This window comes from Aquarana catesbeiana, linkage group LG13 (genome assembly GCF_042186555.1).
Source record: "Aquarana catesbeiana isolate 2022-GZ linkage group LG13, ASM4218655v1, whole genome shotgun sequence".
NCBI lineage: Eukaryota > Metazoa > Chordata > Amphibia > Anura > Ranidae > Aquarana > Aquarana catesbeiana.
Genome location: NC_133336.1, coordinates 29,130,855 through 29,148,836, shown reverse-complemented (window position 1 = coordinate 29,148,836; position 17,982 = coordinate 29,130,855). Strand labels below are relative to the sequence as shown.

The 17,982-nt window shown below is 45.4% G+C and overlaps 1 protein-coding gene across 5 annotated transcripts in view; it reads left to right on the top strand.

The window, feature by feature from the left end:
• TRAF3 (TNF receptor associated factor 3) overlaps nucleotides 1-17,982 on the top strand; it is a 158,448-nt gene that overhangs the window by 126,742 nt on the left and 13,724 nt on the right. For 4 of the 5 annotated variants that reach the window (XM_073609352.1, XM_073609350.1, XM_073609349.1 and 1 more), the window contains 5 exons: nucleotides 7,025-7,192; nucleotides 10,540-10,620; nucleotides 10,883-10,957; nucleotides 13,731-13,823; nucleotides 17,692-17,832. In XM_073609352.1, coding sequence (XP_073465453.1) covers nucleotides 7,025-7,192; nucleotides 10,540-10,620; nucleotides 10,883-10,957; nucleotides 13,731-13,823; nucleotides 17,692-17,832 — 558 coding nt within the window. The remainder of the gene's footprint in view (nucleotides 1-7,024; nucleotides 7,193-10,539; nucleotides 10,621-10,882; nucleotides 10,958-13,730; nucleotides 13,824-17,691; nucleotides 17,833-17,982) is intronic. The other variant, XM_073609353.1, reaches the window with a different exon arrangement.

Sequence of the window (17,982 nt, the reverse complement as noted above, 5' to 3'; positions counted from 1 at the left end):
CACACCTGTGCTCATGTTCTAAGGCACAGAAAATTCCCTAATCTTTGTTGGGTGTGCAACATACACTATTTTACCAAAAGTATTGGGACGCTGCCTTTACACACACATGAGCTTTAATGGCATCCCAGTCTTAGTCCGTAGGGTTCAATATTGAGTTGGCCCACCCTTTGCAGCTATAACAGCTTCAACTCTTCTGGGAAGGCTGTCTACAAGATTTAGGAGTGTGTCTATGGGAATGCTTGACCATTCTTCCAGAAGCGCATTTGTGAAGTCAGGCACTGATGTCGGACGAGATTCTAATTCATCCCAAAGGTGGTCTATCGGGTTGAGGTCAGGATTCTGTGCAAGCCAGTCAAGTTGCTCCATCCCAATCTCATCTATGTCTTTATGGACCTTGATTTGTGCACTGGTCCAAACCATTTGGTGGAGGGGGGGGGGTTATGGTGTGGGGTTGTTTTTCAGGGGTTGGGCTTGGCCCCTTAGTTCCAGAGAAGGGAAGTCTTAAGGCGTCAGCATACCAAGACATTTTGGACAATTTCATGCTCCCAACTTTGAGGGAACAGTTTGGGGATGGCCCCTTCCTGTTCCAACACCAGTGCACAAAGCAAGGTCCATAAAGACATGGATGAGCAAGATTGGGGTGGAGGAACTTGAGTGGCCTGCAAAAAGCGTGTTTAGAGACTGGCAGGTGGATGGGCGCTCCTGAAGATATCCCTCGAAGTGATGGTCACCTTAGTAAAACCTTGCTTTTATTTTTACAGTAAATCTTTGTTCTCTGTTCATGTTTAAAAACAAAAGTGACAGTTCTGAGAAGAATAGGCCGTTCTTCCTGATTTGTACTCCACGGTGTGATTTCCCAGAGACGCCCTTCCGTCATAGCTAGTTTTGCTTTTGCAGAATGAAATCGCAGTCATCTCGAGGGTCCCAATGCTTCAGCAAGTAAAAGCGAGATTCCAGGTAGATGTAAAAAAATAAATAAAAATCACTTCATGCAATTCACATATTTATTAAAAAAACATGACATTTATTTTTTAATGCAAACAGTAATTAACTGAATTGGACTTGATTTCAGCCTTTTTTTTTTAATCCCCTGAGCAGCAGAACTTATCCTGGGGAGGGGCAGCACTGAGATCAATCACATGTGCTGAAAGGAGGGGAGTGATGACTTCATCGGTCGGCTGTTGCTTCTTCACTGCCCCGTCATAGGTTTGGGACAGGACAGGGACCCAGTTGTGCAGCCTAAGGGCCCTTTCACATGGGCTTGTCCGATCAGGTCCGGGTGTCCGTTTTTTCAGGCGGACCTAATCGGACCTTGTAGTATTCCCTATCCGATCCAATCCTACCCGCAAAATCCAGATGGATGGTGGTCCTATTTTTCCATCCGTTTGCCGGATCGGATGAAAACGAACAGGCTTGTCCGTTTCCATCGGATTTCCCCATAGAAGAGAGCAGGACCGTGTCCACTCTGCACAGTGAGCGAAGACGGACCTGTCACCGCCTACTCAGCAAATTGTTCCACCGCTGAGCAAGCAGAACCTGCAGCACGGAGACGAAAGGGGCCTAAAGCACTCTGTTCAAAGTGCAGAAGTACAGCTTGTCTGAGCCTTCAGAAAGCAGGGGGCAGGGAGCTGAAGTTTCATTCTGCAGAGCTCAACGAGAGAGGGAAAGGACACGGCCCAAAAGGAACAGAGCTGAGGCTGTCAATCACAGGCTGTGTGCTGGAGCTCCCTGAAACAAGGGGTGAGCTGGGGGGGGGGGCGGCCTGTGACCCATTTTTCAGCTGACAGCAGGCTGTCGGCTGATGTCACAGAGCTGGTTCAGGTATGTGATCGATTCCTGGCCAGCCATGCTTGCGGTCTTTCCCCGGCCTGGGCCGGCTCTGTGAGGTCAGCCGACAGCCCGCTGGGCTAGCCGCTCCCGTCCCCTCCACAGCCCAGTGTTTTCAGTGAGCATGGAGGGTAGAGCAGAGAGCCAGAGACTGACAGCCACCAGCTCTCTGCTCAGGGAGCACTGAGAACTGAGTGATCAGTTTGATTACTCGGTTCTCAGCCTTAGAGCTGGCGGGGGGACAGATGCAGCATCCAAGTATGATTAAAAAAAAATAATTTACATACCCGACATATCCTCTTTCCTGCTATCACACGTGACAATTGGGCCTCATTCACATATGTGTCCATGCCCATTGTGATGGCCGTGTACCGCGTGGGCATTCTTGCTGTTCTGCGCATCACTGTGCAGGCAGTCCAGTCGAAGTCAATTGGGTGGACATAGTCGAACGTCAAAATTGCATTGGGATCTGTGCACCCACTTCTATAGGTGAAGCTCTCTGGTGGATGCAGATGCAGCAAAAAGTGACTCGGCATACAGGACCTGTCTCAGTCTGAACGAGCCCTTAGGGGAATTTATCAAAACTAGAGCAGACAGAACCTGGAGTAGCTGTGCACGGCAACCAATCAGCTCATAGCTTTCATTTTTAAAGATGAATAAGCTGAAGATTGAATCTGATTGGTTGTCATGCGCAGCTGTTCCAGATTCTGACTGCACCGGTTTTGGTAAATTCCCCTTCACCGTTTTACATTTCATACTCCTGCTGCATTCTAAGTACAGCACATGCTTTGTTAAAGTGATTGAAAATGCACAAGACTTTTTTACCTGCATGCATTCTATGCAATTTTAACCGCTTCAGCCCCGGAAGATTTTACCCCCTTCCTGACCAGAGCACTTCTTGCGATTCGGCACTGCGCCGCTTTAACTGACAATTATGGTCGTGCGACGTCGCACCCAAACAAAATTGATGTCCTTTTTTTTCCCCCACAAATAGAGCTTTCTTTTGGTGGTATTTGATCACCCCTGCGGTTTTTATTTTTTGCGCTATAAACAAAAATAGAGCGACCATTTTGAAAAAAACACAATATTTTTTACTTTTTGCTATAATAAATACCCCCCCAAAAATATATTAAAAAACAATTTTTTTCCCTTAGTTTAGGCCGATATGTATTCTTCTACATATTTTTGGTAAAAAAAAATCGCAATAAGCGTATATTGATTGGTTTGCGCAAAACTTATAGCGTCTACAAAATAGGGGATAGTTTTATAGCTTTTTTATTATTTTTTTTTTTTTTTTACCAGTAATGGCGGCGATCTGCGTTTTTTATCGGGAGTGCGACATTATGGCGGACACATCGGACAATTTTGACACATTTTTGGGACCATTGGCATTAATACAGTAGATCGCAGTGCTATAAAAATGCATTGATTACTATAAAAAGTCGCTGGCGGGAAGGGGTTAACACTAGGGGGCGATCAAGGGGTTAATTGTGTTCCCTGTTTCTGTTTCTAACTGAACGGGGGGAGGGGACTGTGTAGGGGGAAGAGATAGATTGCATGAACAGACGATCTGTCACTTCTGAGATTAGAGATGAGCCTGGTTGGGTTTGGCTGAACATGGAAGGCAGCTGTGATTCCTGGGCCAATCAGGCTTTAGCCTGGACACTCCCCAACCCCACTGCTGCAAATAGACAAATGGGGCGGAGAGGCTTGTGACATCATTGACCTAGTTTGGTCATATTAGGTCAATGACATTGACCTCAAGTGGTCATATGATGTCATGAGCATTCCCCCCCTTTTGTGTACATGCAGCTGTAGGGTTGGGAATCCCCCTCCCCATCCGCAGCTCATTGGCCCGGCACGGACGGCTGACTCTTGTGTTCTGCTGAACGTGGTTTGGCACCAGACCTGAAGCCAAATCCAAGCTCATCTCTAATTGAGATGCAGAAGAATCCATTTGGTTTACTCATACCTCCCAACGTTTTGAGATGGGAATGAGGGACACCTACTAGCAAACGTATTTAGGCATAGGACACGCCACCTGCCACACCCCCTTAAAGGAGAAGTAACCCAAAAATAAAGTTAAATCCACAAGGACTTTTTTTTTTTTTTACCACTACTATTCCTTTATTTTGGCTTTTAGAATTTACAAATGCAGCTATTTAGAATTTGGATGAAAGGTTTAGCACTAGGAAACACTTTTTGAAAGATAAAAAGTGCATTTTATATACAACTATATAGATCAGACCAAAATGAGGGGGAAAGAGGGACATTGCTCCAAATCAGGGACAGTCCCTCCAAATCAGGGACAGTTGGGAGCTATGGATTTACTACCCTGTTTTCCCGAAAATAAGACCTAGCGTGATTGTCGGTGATGGCTGCAATATAAGCCCTACCCCCCAAATAAGCCCTAGTTAAAGTCCTTGTAGGTCTTATTTTCAGGGTAGGTCTTATTTTCAGGGTAGGGCTCATTTTCGGGGAAACAGGGTAGGGCTTATTTGGGGGGTAGGGCTTATATTGCAGCCATCACTGACACTCACGCTAGGTCTTATTTTCGGGGAAACAGGGTACTTGGGCATCTATGAAAAGCCAGTGTTGGGTGGACTGGCTCTTTAAAGCAGCAGAGGATGGTAGTTCTCAGTGCACACAGTACATGGAAGTTTTTACCGACGCCCGTCTCTGCACCGGAATCCTTCATCGGAGATCATGAGAAACGCCAACAGCATTGTGACTGTAGGGAAATCATCAAAAGGAATTGATTGTCTGAAAGTATTTCATGGTTCAGTAGAAGTAACGTTTGGCATCTGAGGGATAAAAATAAAATATCTCACTTATTCATCTTGGCTGATACTGGGGGGGCTGTTTAGTTAGAGGGGCAGCGAAGGCAGCCAAGAGGCATTGTTGTGTACGCCGCCGTCCTGCCAATGTGCGGGAACCGTAGACCCGCTGCGAATCTTGACTAGGTGAAATGGTCAGCTACGCTTTTCTAACTTTGGTCAAAAAGCAAACAACTTCTGGTTTGAAGAAAATAATTGCAATGAAAAATGTATTTCCTTCTTATGCCCCGTACACACGGTCTGATTTTCCGATGGAAAATGTCCGATCGGAGCGTGTTGTCGGAAATTCCGACCGTGTGTGGGCTCCATCGGACATTTTCCATCGGATTTTCCGACACAAAGTTTGAGAGCAGGATATAAAATTTTCCGACAACAAAATCCGTTGTCGGAAATTCCGATCGTGTGTACACAAATCCGACGGACAAAGTGCCACGCATGCTCAGAATAAATAAAGAGATGAAAGCTATTGGCCACTGCCCCGTTTATAGTCCCGACATACATGTTTTACGTCACCGCGTTTAAAACAATCAGATTTTCCGACAACTTTGACCGTGTGTATGCAAGACAAGTTTGATCCAACATCCGTCGGAAAAAATCCTAGGATTTTGTTGTCGGAATGTCCGAACAAAGTCCGACCGTGTGTACGGGGCATTAGACTTAAGCCTCATACACACGATCGGATTTTCGGCAGACAAAGCGCCAGACTTTTGTCCGAAGGGCGTGTGCCGGGAACTTGTCTTGCATACTAACGGCACACAATTGTCGGCCAACAAACACGAACCACGTGGAATTTCAGCTCTTGAGCGCCGCCCTTTGGGCACCTTCTGCTAATGTCGTGTTTGGTGAGCGTTGATTCCGAGCATGCGTGTTTGTACTTTGGACTTTTGTGTGACGGACTTGTGTACAGATGATACGAAAATCTGACAACAGATCATTGTCCGCCGAAAACTTACTAGCCTGCCATCCAACATTTGTTGGAGGAAAGTTGAAAAACGATTGTCTGATGGAGCGTACTAATGGTCGGATTTTAGGACAACAGTCTGTCATCACACAATCCCCTGCCAAAAATCCGATCGTGTGTACGAGGCTTTAGACCCGCCTTTTTAACATGGAGGAACCCATGAATTAACTTTCAGGTCGTGGGAGAGGGGGATGTCTACCCCAACACTGAATTTATTTTGGCCCCTTTTGGTCTGATTAATAAATTAACAGAAGAGTTTTGTTATATCTGTTCAATACATGCAAAAAAAATACTACCCTGTTTCCCCAAAAAATAAGACCTAGCGTGATTTGTCGGTGATGGCTGCAATATAAGCCCTACCCCCCAAAAAATCCCTAGTTAAAGACCTTGTAGGTCTTATTTTCAGGGTAGGGCTTATTTTCAGGGAAACAGGGTAGGGCTTATTTGGGGGGTAGGGCTTATATTGCAGCCATCACCGAGAATCACGGTAGGTCTTATTTTCAGGGAAACAGGGTAGTAGATCCTGCCAGAAATTCTGTAGGCTTTTGTGCTCCCTTCTTGTGCTGCACTCTTTTTAGTTACATTGTTCCCAGCCATCCCTGAGGACTACAGAACCCTTCCCCTCTGGGTATACTGATGATGATGAAGGGGACTGGGGGGTGTTTGTAGTCTAAGATTAGAAGAGCAACCTAGGAGGACAATGCTGTCCAATCCAGGATCAGAAGATGAAAATTAAGGGCAAAAGAAAGCATCTAAGGACTGGGATTCTACAATGTGTTGGTGTTTGTAAAAGTATTTTTTTCCCCCCACAAATAACAGACATGTTACACTTACCTGCTGTGGTTTTGCACAGAGCAGCCCTGATCCTCTTCTTCTGGGGTCCACCACCGGAGCTCCTGGGTCCTCCCACCCTGCTGAGTGCCTTCATAGCAAGCTATGGGGGCACTCAATGCAGGCTCACTCCTGAGCCGCATGCTGTGTGTCCTTTGACACTCACACACAATGCAGCTCAGCCCTGCCCCCCTGATCTCTCTCTCCACTGGCTGTGATTGACAGCAGCTTGAGCCAATGGCTCCCGCTACTCGGTCTGAGCCAGTGAGGAGGGAGAGAGCACATTGCTGGATCGCGATGGGGCTCAGGTAAGTATAAGAGGGGGGCTGCTGCCCTGCACATTGCTGGATCGCGATGGGGCTCAGGTAAGTATAAGAGGGGGGCTGCTGCCCTGCACATTGCTGGATCGCGATGGGGCTCAGGTAAGTTTAAGAGGGGGGGCTGCTGCCCTGTTTGTTTCATGTAGGACAACCCAATGAAATGAATGGACTTCCCTATGTGCAATGCCTACAGTAGTTTGATTGGAGGCTCCGGGAAAAAAAAATTCTCTCCCCTTTTCTGTTTTCAGATCCACTTAAAAAGCGACTGCCAGTTTGAAGAACTTCCCTGCCCCCGAGCGGACTGCAAAGACAAGGTATTTCGCAAGGACCTGAGCGAACACATAGAGAAGAAATGCAAGTACCGCGAGATGCCGTGCCAGTACTGTAAAAACCAGGTCCCGCTGGCAGAAATGCAGGTACTCCCACTTTGATGAACTGCTCTTCTCCGATGTCATTGACATAAACCTTTTAAAGCCCTTTGACACAGATCCTTACAGATCTACATTGCACTCAGATGGCTTAACCGATTCAGCCCCGGAAGATTTTCCCCCCTTCCTGACCAGAGCACTTTTTGCGATTCGGCACTGCGTCGCTTTAACTGACAATTGCGCGGTCGTGTGACGTTGTACCCAAACAAAATTGACGTCCTTTTTTTCCCCACAAATAGAGCTTTCTTTTGGTGGTATTTGATCATCTCTGCGGTTTTTATTTTTTGCGCTATAAACAAAAAAAGAGCGACAATTTAGAAAAAAAAACACAATATTTTGTACTTTTTGCTATAATAAATATCCCCATTTTTTAAAAAAAAAAAACAATTTTTTTCTCAGTTTTATTTATTTTTTTTACTAGTAATGGCGGTGATCTGCGATGGTAAAAAAAAAACGCAATAAGCGTATATTGATTGGTTTGCGCAAAAGTTTTATAGCATTTTTTTTTTTTTTTTTTTTTTTTTTTTCTTACCAGTAATGGCGGCGATCTGCCATTTTTCTTGGGACTGTGACATTATGGCGGACACATCGGACACTTTTGACACATTTTTGGGACCATTGGCATTTATACAGCGATCAGTGCTATAAAAATGCACTGATTACTGTAAAAAATGTCACTGGCAGGGAAGGGGTTAACACTAGGGAGCGATCAAGGGGTTAACTGTGTTCCCTGTGTGTGTTTTTAACTGTAGAGGGAGGGGACTGACCTAGAGGAAATGACAGATCGTGGTTCCTAGCTATTAGAACTCACAGCCTGTTCGGCTTTTTGTGCCCGCGATCGCTTGTGGCCAGCGGTCATCGCGACCGCTGGCCACGAGCATCGGCACCCCTGCAGTGCAGCGGGCATGTGCGCGCCTGCTATCCCAGTCCCACGAGCCGGCGTATAGCTACGCTGGCTCGCGGGATCGTGCCGACCAGCCGCCGTCATACTGCGGTTAAAGTGGATGTAAACCCTCACATATACCAGAGTGAAGTGAACAGCCTCAGATGATACACAGAGATGAAACAAATCTCCCTACATAAGTTTTACATGTATATCTGGTGTCTTCAGCTTTATATGCTGTTTAGAAAGTGCACATCATGTTAGATTTTCTCTTCCTGTTCAGCACTGTAGTGAAGTCTGGGCATACAGCCGAGACCGCTGATTGGAGGAAAGGCACACACCCCCTTCTCCTCATAGGTAGAGACTTTCAGCTCTGTTGAATCATTCAGCACTCTGCTAATCTATTTATAGCATCCTCTCCAACACAAAACTACACTGCTTTTATCATGTGACAGAGAACTTGTCAGGAGTTATCAGGCTGATAACAGAAGAACGAAGCAGGACAAAGACACAGGACTTAGTGCTTTGAAAAGAGATAACAAAACACTGCAGATATATGTGCCCAGCTCATATTTCATGAATCGGGTTTTACATCCACTTCAAGGGTATCAGAAACTGGCAAAGCACAATTAAAGTAAACCCTCCTATCGTTTTCAGCCAAGGAAGCTGCCATCTTGGCCTCTGTTTAATCTACACCTGCCATGATGCTGCTCATGTGATCAGTTATGACACCAGCCATTGGATGGTTTGACAGTTTGGTTGAGAGCACAACCAATGGGAGTGTAAAATTGCCAGCATGTGCCGGAAATGTAACTGTTTTTTTTAAACCGTTAAATGGATGGGTTTACTTTCACTTTAAAATAAATGGGAATACAAGAAAACAAATCGCAGAGATATGCTAGATCTCCAAAAGTATTGGGACGCCAGCCTTTACATGAACTTTAATGGCAGTTCCAGCCTTAGTCTGAATGGACACACAGAACTGTGACTCGGTTCGGGTGCCCCATAGCAAGCTGCTGGCTGGGAGGGGTGGGGGGCACGCAACAGGAAGGAGAGGCCAGGAGCAGCGAAGAGGGACCAGAGAAGAGGAGGATCTGGGTTGCACAGAAGAGGTAAGTATAACGTTTGTTATTTATTTTTTTAAACGAGACTTTACATTCACTTTACGGCGTCAGCATACCAAGACATTTTGGACAATTTCATGATCCCATCTTTGTGGGAACAGTTTGGGGATGTTCCCTTCCTGTTCCAACATGACTGCGCACAAAGCAAGGTCCATAAAGACATGGATGAGTGAGTTTGGAGTGGAGGACTTTGACTGGCCTGCACAGAGTCCTGACCTCAACCCGATAGAACACCTTTGGGATGAATAAGAGTGGAGACTGGGAGCCAGACCTTCTTTTTCAACATCAGTGCCTGACCTCACAAATGTGCTTCTGGAAGAATGGTCAAACATTCCGATAGACCAGGGGTCTCAAACTGGCGGCCCTCCAGCTGTTGTGAAACTACAAGTCCCATGAGGCATTACAAGGCTAATGCCCCGTACACACGGTCGGATTTTCCGACGGTAAATGTGCGATAGGACCTTGTTGTCGGAAATTCCGACCGTGTGTAGGCTCCATCACACATTTTCCATCGGATTTTCCGACACACAAAGTTTGAGAGCAGGCTATAAAATTTTCCGACAACCAAATCCGTTGTCGGAATTTCCGATCGTGTGTACACAAATCCGACGCACAAAGTGCCACGCATGCTCAGAATAAATAAAGAGATGTAAGCTATTGGCTACTGCCCCGTTTATAGTTCCGACGTACGTGTTTTACGTCACCGCGTTCAGAACGATCGGATTTTCCGACAACTTTGTGCGACCGTGTGTATGCAAGACAAGTTTGAGCCAACATCCGTCGGAAAAAATCCTAGGATTTTGTTGTCGGAATATCCGATCAATGTCCGACCGTGTGTACGGGGCATTACAGTTACAAGCATGACTCCCTCAGGCAGAGGCATGATGGGACTTGTAGTTCAGCAACAGCTGGAGGGCCGCCAGTTTGAGACCCCTGCCATAGACACACTCCTAAACCTTGTGGACGGCCTTCCCAGAGGAGTTGAAGCTGTTATAGCTGCAAAGGGTGGGCCAACGCAATATTGAACCCTATGGACTAAGGCTGGGATGCCATTAAAGTTCATGTGCATGTAAAGACAGGCGTCCCAATACTTTTGGTAATATAGTGTATATCTGTTGACGGGGGGGGATCAGCTGCAGGTTCAACGTTGCAGCAGGCATTTTATGAATGGACTGTAAAATACAGGCCTGTGTGTGTGCAGCTTTTCTTATGCTCTCCTGTTAAAAATCTTGATGTACACTTCACAACTACAGTACACTACGGTATGAGGATGTGCTTTTATGTCTCTCCCGCTAATTGTAAACTGTGTGCCTTTCTGTCTATTCTAGAAACACGAAGAGATGGATTGCCCGTCTGTCGTTGTTTCCTGTCCTCATAAATGTAGCGTAAAAAGTTTATTAAGAAGTGAGGTAGGTACTTCGAGTGAAGAACAGAACAGTTGCACTGCTGCACATAGTAACCAATAAGACTTCGACTTTCTTTATGGCTTTGTGTAGTGCATGTAGTTTGCCAAATATGGCTGCTTTGGTTCACGTTGCGTGGGTCTGACTTTATGAACTGAGGGTGTGTGTGTTTTTTGTTTTTTCTCTAGCATTATCTTTTCTTGTTTTTGGGTAATGAATTGTGTTCTGGATCTTCCATGTGTATTTTATGTTTTCTCTTTTGTTGCAGCTGAACGCTCACTTAGCGGAATGTGTGAACGCCCCCAGTACATGCAGTTTTAAACGTTACGGCTGCAGTTTTAAGGTCAGTATGTGTTACACAAAACGGCGCCGAGCGATCCTTAAAAAAAAAAAAAAAATGTTTTATTACATTTATTAACTGCAGAGAAACTGTTTTTTTTTTTTTTTTTACCGCTTCAGCCCTGGAAGATTTTACCCCCTCCCTGACCAGAGCACTTTTTTGCGTCGCTTTAACTGACAATTGCGCGGTCGTGCAACGTTGCACCCAAACAAAATTGACGTCCTTTTTTTCCCACAAATAGAGCTTTGTTTTGGTGGTCTTTGATTGCCTCTGCGGTTTTAATTTTTTTGCGCTATAAACAAAAAAAAAAGCGGCAATTTTGAAAAAAAACGCATTGTTTTTTACTTTTTGCTATAATAAATATCCCCCAAAAATATATAAAAAAAGCTAATGTCTTTCTCAGTTTAGGCTGATATGTATTCTTCTACATATTTTTGGTAAAAAAAATCGCAATAAGCGTATATTGATTGGTTTGCGCAAAAGTTATAGCGTCTACAAAATAGGGGATAGTTTTAAGGCATTTTTTTTTTTTTTTATAGTATTGGCGGCAATCTGCGATTTTTATCGGGACTGCGACATTATGGCGGACACATCGGACACTTTTGACACTATTTTGGGACCATCGGCATTTATACAGCAATCAGTGCTATAAAAATGCACTGATTACTGTGTAAATTACACTGGCAGTGAAGGAGTTAACCACTAGGGGGCGATGAAGGGGTTAAACGTGTGTCCTAGGGAGTGATTCTAACTGGGGGGGGGGGCTTCAAGTCACATGACAGCGATCACCGCTCCCGATGACAGGGAGCGGTGATCTCTGTCATGACACAAGGCAGAAGGGGAGATGGCGTGTTTACATAGGCACTTCCGCGTTCTGTGGCTCCGTGACACGATCGCCGGGAGACTGACATTGAGTCCGCCAGTCCCGCAGGCACGGTCACGCTGTACGCGGCCGGCACGCGTGCGCCTTCTATCCCCGGCTCTTAAAGGGGACGTACAAGTACGTCCATTTGCCCACCGCTGCCATTGTGCCGACGTATATCGGCGTGCGGCGGTCGGCAAGTGGTTGATCACAGATTTTGTCCATTCGCACTGTAGCATAATCAGGTGCTATTGTTTCCAGTCTTATTAATTTTAGTATTGTCTGATTTTAGTGGGTGCTGCTGCTATTGCACTCCTTTTTGTAGTTTCGTCTTTAGTGCTGTGTATTTGATAAATAATATATATATACAGTACAGTGAGAGAAAAAAGTATTTGACCCCCTGCTGATTTTGTACGTTTGCCACTGACAAAGAAATGATCGGTCTATAATATTAATGGTCGGTTTATTTTTACAGTGAGAGACAGAATAACAACAAAAATCCAGAAAAACGCATTTTAAAAAAGTTATAAATGGATTTGCATTTTAATAAGTGAAAGAAGTATTTGATCCCCTATCATTTAGCAAGATTTCTGGCTCCCAGGTGTCTTCTATACAGGTAATGAGATGAGATTAGGAGCACTCTCTCAAAGGGAGAGCTCCTAATCTCAGCTTGTTACCTGTATAGAAGACACCTGAGAGCCAGAAGCAATCAATCAGATTCCAATCTCTCCACCATGGCCAAGAACAAAGAGCTGTCCAAGGATGTCAGGGACAAGATTGTAGACCTACACAAGGCTGGAATGGGCTACAAGACCATCACCAAGCAGCTTGGTGAGAGGGTGACAGCAGTTGGTGCGAATTATTCACAAATGCCAGAAACACAAAATAACTGTCAATCTCCCTCAGTCTGAGGCTCCATGCAAGATCTCACCTTGTTGAGTTTCAATGATCATGAGAACGGTGAGGAATCAGCCCAGAACTACACGGGAGAATCTTGTCAATGATCTCAAGGCAGCTGGGACCATAGTCACCAAGAAAACAATTGGTAACACACTACGCCGTAAAGGACTGAAATCCTGCAGTGCCCGCAAGGTCCCCCTGCTCAAGAAAGCACATGTACAGGCCCGTCTGAAGTTTGCTAATGAACATCTGAATGATTCAGAGGAGAACTGGGTGAAAGTGTTGTGGTCAGACGAGATCAAAATCGAGTTCTTTGGCATCAACTCAACTCGCCGTGTTTGGAGGAGGAGGAATGGTGCCTATGACCCCAAGAACACCATCCCCACCATCAAACATGGATGTGGAAACATTATGCTTTGGGGGTGTTTTTCTGCTAAGGGGACAGGACAACATCACCGCATCAAACGGACGATGGACGGGGCCATGTATCATTAAGTCTAGGGTGAGAACCTCCTTCCCTCAGGCAGGGCATTGAAAATGGGAGGTGGATGGGTATTCCAGCATGACAATGACCCAAAACACACAGCCAAGGCAACAAGGGAGTGGCTCAAGAAAAAGCACATTAAGGTCCTGGAGTGGCCTAGCCAGTCTCCAGACCTTAATTCCATAGGCGTATGTGGAGGGAGCTGAAGGTTTGAGTTACCGAACGTCGGCCTCTAAACCTTAATGGCTTGGAGAGGATCTGCAAGGAGGAGTGGGACAAAATCCCTCCTGAGATGTGTGCAAACCTGGTGGCCAACTACAAGAAATGTCTGACCTCTGTGATTGCCAACAAGGGTTTTGCCACCAAGTACTAACTGATCATTTCTTTGTCAGTGGGCAAATGTACAAAATCAGCAGGGGATCAAATACACTTTCCCCTCACTGTGTGTGTGTGTGTGTGTGTGTGTGTATATATATATCAACCTTTCCTCCTTGTAGTCTTTGCTTATTTCTTTCCTTTCACCATCCTAGGGAACAAACCAGCAGATTAAAGCACATGAAGCCAGTTCAGCTGTTCAGCATGTCAACCTAATGAAAGAATGGAGTAGTTTTCTGGAGAGTAAGGTAAGCAGATACTTCTAGTTAATGAATCGGCTGCATTCTCAGTGATGTCACCGGTCTCTAGTGAATGGATAGGCTGCATTCTCAGTGATGTCACTGGTCTCTAGTGAATGGATAGGATACATTCTCAGTGATGTCACTGGTCTCTAGTGAATGGATAGGATACATTCTCAGTGATGTCACTGGTCTCTAGTGAATGGATAGGATACATTCTCAGTGATGTCACTGGTCTCTAGTGAATGGGATCATATATATTAGGGCTGAAACTAATGATTATTTTCATAATCGATTAATCGGATAAAATCATTAAAAAAAAATTAATATGCCATTTTTCCGTTTATTTAAAAGTGATAATGAAAAAATTGAGTGTTACACACAAAATGCAGAATAAAACACCAAGGATGGGGTACTTTTCCTCCTGGGAACACCAATGATGGGGTACTATTCCCCTCCCCCTCCCAGGAACACCAATGGGGCACTATTCCTCCCCCTCCCAGGAACACCAATAATGGGGCACTATTCCCCTCCCCCTCACAGGAACACCAATGGGGCACTATTCCCCTCCCCCTCACAGGAACACCAATGGGGCACTATTCCCCTCCCCCTCCCAGGAACACCAATGTGGCACTATTCCCCTCCCCCTCCCAGGAACTCCAATGGGGCACTATTCTCCTCCCCCCACCAGAAAAAAACAATGATGGGGCACTACTATTCCACCCACCCCCTGGAACACCAATGATGGGGCACCCCCCCCCCCCCCCCCCCCCGGAATACTTAGGAGTTAGGATGGGGCACTTGTCATAAAAATTCATGTACTGTGCATGTACTGAGTTTTTACTGTTATATTAGCCATTAGCCGCTACCTTTCACAGTCAGTGTGCAGCTCGGCTCTCCTCACGGCTGCTTCTCACCTCTCTGTTCCCTCGAGGCAGCAGCGGGCGGGGCTGAGCAGATCAGTGGGGAGCTGACGTCAGCGAGGAGGAGAGGCGCGGCGCGGACGTGCCTGGTCACATACGGCGGCGCCTTCTACACAGGAGGATTAATTTAATGGACGGACAGGGAGGACGGTGCGGACCAACTAATCGATAATGAAAATCGTTAAAAGCAATTTTTATTATCGAAAATATCGATTAATCGTTTCAGCCCATATATATATATATATATATATATATATATATATATATATATATATATATATACATACTGTTTGTGTGTATATACATAATATATATACATATAATCAGGCTCCATTTGTGTGGGATTCCTTCCTCCTGATACCGATAGTGACTCCTCTGATAGTACATATGATAAATGGCAGCTATTTATCAAGACTATTTCCCATGGTCACCCTTTATTCTTACAACTCTTTGCTTCCTTTTACCCGTTAATGATGAATCACTGGAAATCCCAGGATTTGCCAAGCAAGCCACAGCCTGGCCATGTGATGACTGTCAATAAGGAACTGGGGGCTTGTTTTTCTTCTTCCTCTGGCTGGGGAATCTGCTTGCTTGATTGTTTTATTTCTTTTTTTATTTCTGTAACATTGTATTTGTCTTGATCAGATAGATGTTTGGTTAGAGGCTCTATGGTTAGACATCCACCCCCCTCCCTTGTTGACCAGGAAGTCAATACAGCGCTGGGGCTTTCCATACTGAGCTGGGAAGATTGCCCTGCTACGTTTATGTGATTTATACAGCCACAAGGTCCAACAAAAGACTTTAATTACTAAATTTAGCATTATATTACGTGTTAAAGGAAATCTCTGCCATCATGTGGTTGATTGTCATTAAATATCGCCATTCCATTTCACTTTGCACCAGCTAGAAGTTTTGGTAGCTTCTGAAAAATCGTATTTTACTGACTTGCAATCATGAAAATAGGCTTCCTAAATTTCACCTTCCCCTGTACTTGCAGTCAGCTCACTAATTTTTTTATTTTTTTTATTTTTTTAGAAGTCTACACAGAGCTTAAAGTCAAGTATTAGGCATCTTCTGCTTTGTTGTGCATTAGGGTTTTTTTTATATTTGGAGAGGTGCTGTTGAACAGTGTTGTACATGTACAAGGATGATGCCAGGATGGGGGAATGTTTCTCAATGTAGCATTGGGGGACGATCATGTGAAATGTAGCAGGCTGGAGATGTAGAATATAGTAAGGGTAAAAAGGTGCGGCTGCCCAGAGTGCAGACTGCAGGGGGAATGGGAAAAGAGTTATATACACCTTAGAATTGTAGGATAAGGCCCCATTCATACTTGTGCAACTTGTCATGCGACTTTGGACACATAAAGTCGCTGGACAAGTCGCAGCCCATTGTTTTCAATGGCACCCGTTCAGATCAGTGCGACTTAAAGTGGGTTGTAAAGGCTCAGGTTTTTCTTACCTTCATGCAGGTTTGTATTTAGGCCCCTTTCACACTGGGGCGGGGGCGGCGGGGGCGGTAAAGTGGCGCTATTGTTAGCGGCGCTTTACCGTCGGTATTCGGCCGCTGGCGGGGCGGTTTTAGCGGCTGAGGAAGGGTTAAAAACCACGGTAAAGCGCCTCTGCAGAGGCGCTTTGCTGGCGGTATAGCTGCGCTGTCCCATTGATTTCAATGGGCAGGAGCGGTGAAGGAGCGGTATACACACCGCTCCGAAGATGCTGCTAGCAGGACTTTTCCCGTCCTGCTAGCGCACCGCTCCAGTGTGAAAGCCCTCGGGGCTTTCACACTGGAGAGACAGCAGTGGCTGTTTCGGGTCGGTTTGCAGGTGCTATTTTTAGCGCAATAGCGCCTGCAAACCGCCCCAGTGTGAAAGGAGCCTAAGGGTAGGTGCATGGAGACTATCCAACAGGCTCTGTACACTGCTGATGAAACAAATAGGCTACTAGAGGACTTACTAATATTAGAGGTCCCTCCGCAGCACGTTCACAGAGCTTGTGCCTGTGTGCATTTGCTGTCTCCCTCTCAGCCTCACCGTCCGTCTCTCCTGCCTTGAAGTGACATGCCAGTCCAATGTCAGGCACAGTCGGGGACTGAGGTGGGGCTTCTAGATGTGCGACCATGCGCGCCTTTGGGGATAAATTGCAGCCCTTCTTCTAGTCTGCAGATCAATGGCTGTATGCCCCAATGTCACAATGCACTGTAGTCCAGCCGCACATCCTCCAGCCTAATACCAGCAGGACCCTAATGGCCTGAGCCTGGGGGACAGCAATGGAAGAGCCTATGCATTGTACCTGTGCTGCACTGATCGTGGGTGCAATTCTCTGTGGGCTGCTTTGCAAGTAGATTTAGAGTATAGTTTTAGCCTGAACTTCTACTTTAAGCCCTGATGAAGGGGACGATTTGTGGTCTCCGAAACGCGTTGTATCCCATACTTCAATATTTGGAATAAACGTCATTTTGGACATTTGGTGTAGCTCTTTAATTCAAGAGCAATGTTTTGCCTGTTGTTTTTATATGTCTTGAATACTTGAATCCCCCTACCAGAATTCTTAGCACTGTTCCTCTTGGGTGTTCCCGCTGTTCCAGCTATATTCTGCATAGTATAAAATTAAAAAACAATCCAGTAGGGATTGTGGAAGACCCTAATAAGTGGCACAGAATGTGTAAACCCAGAATTTTAGCTGACATCTAGCAAGCATTGAAAGGTCAGTTTCAGGTGGACTAGCCTTGTAAAGGAAGTAGAGGCACCACACGGAAGTTGCTTTACTGCCGTAGTTTCACATTATTTTTTTCCTTGATACATATCTGCTTTAAGTTAACAGTATGACCGGTTTCCATTGTTATTACAGATATCAGCCACCCTTAGAAATAATGTCTGGTAACTTTACAAGTTAATGGAGAGAAAATGGAGCTCATCATTCACCCAGCCTTGTCGTGTGTTTTCTTTTCCGTAGGTGTCCTTATTACAGAATGAAAGTTCAGATAAGAACAAAAGTATTCAGATACTTCACAAACAGATGTGTAACTTTGAAGTGGAGATTGAGAGACACAAAGAGATGCTGAGAAACAATGAAGCCAAAATCCACCAACTGCAGGTAAGCAACACAAACATGGCTTCTATTCCCAAGGTTTTTCTTGAGGGGGTCGTACAACTGTGCCTAGGATTTGATGCATTTTCCATTAGCAATTGTTTTGCCATTGATGCTTGTGTGATAGCAGATTTCCCTTTGTTGGCAGTCTGTTGA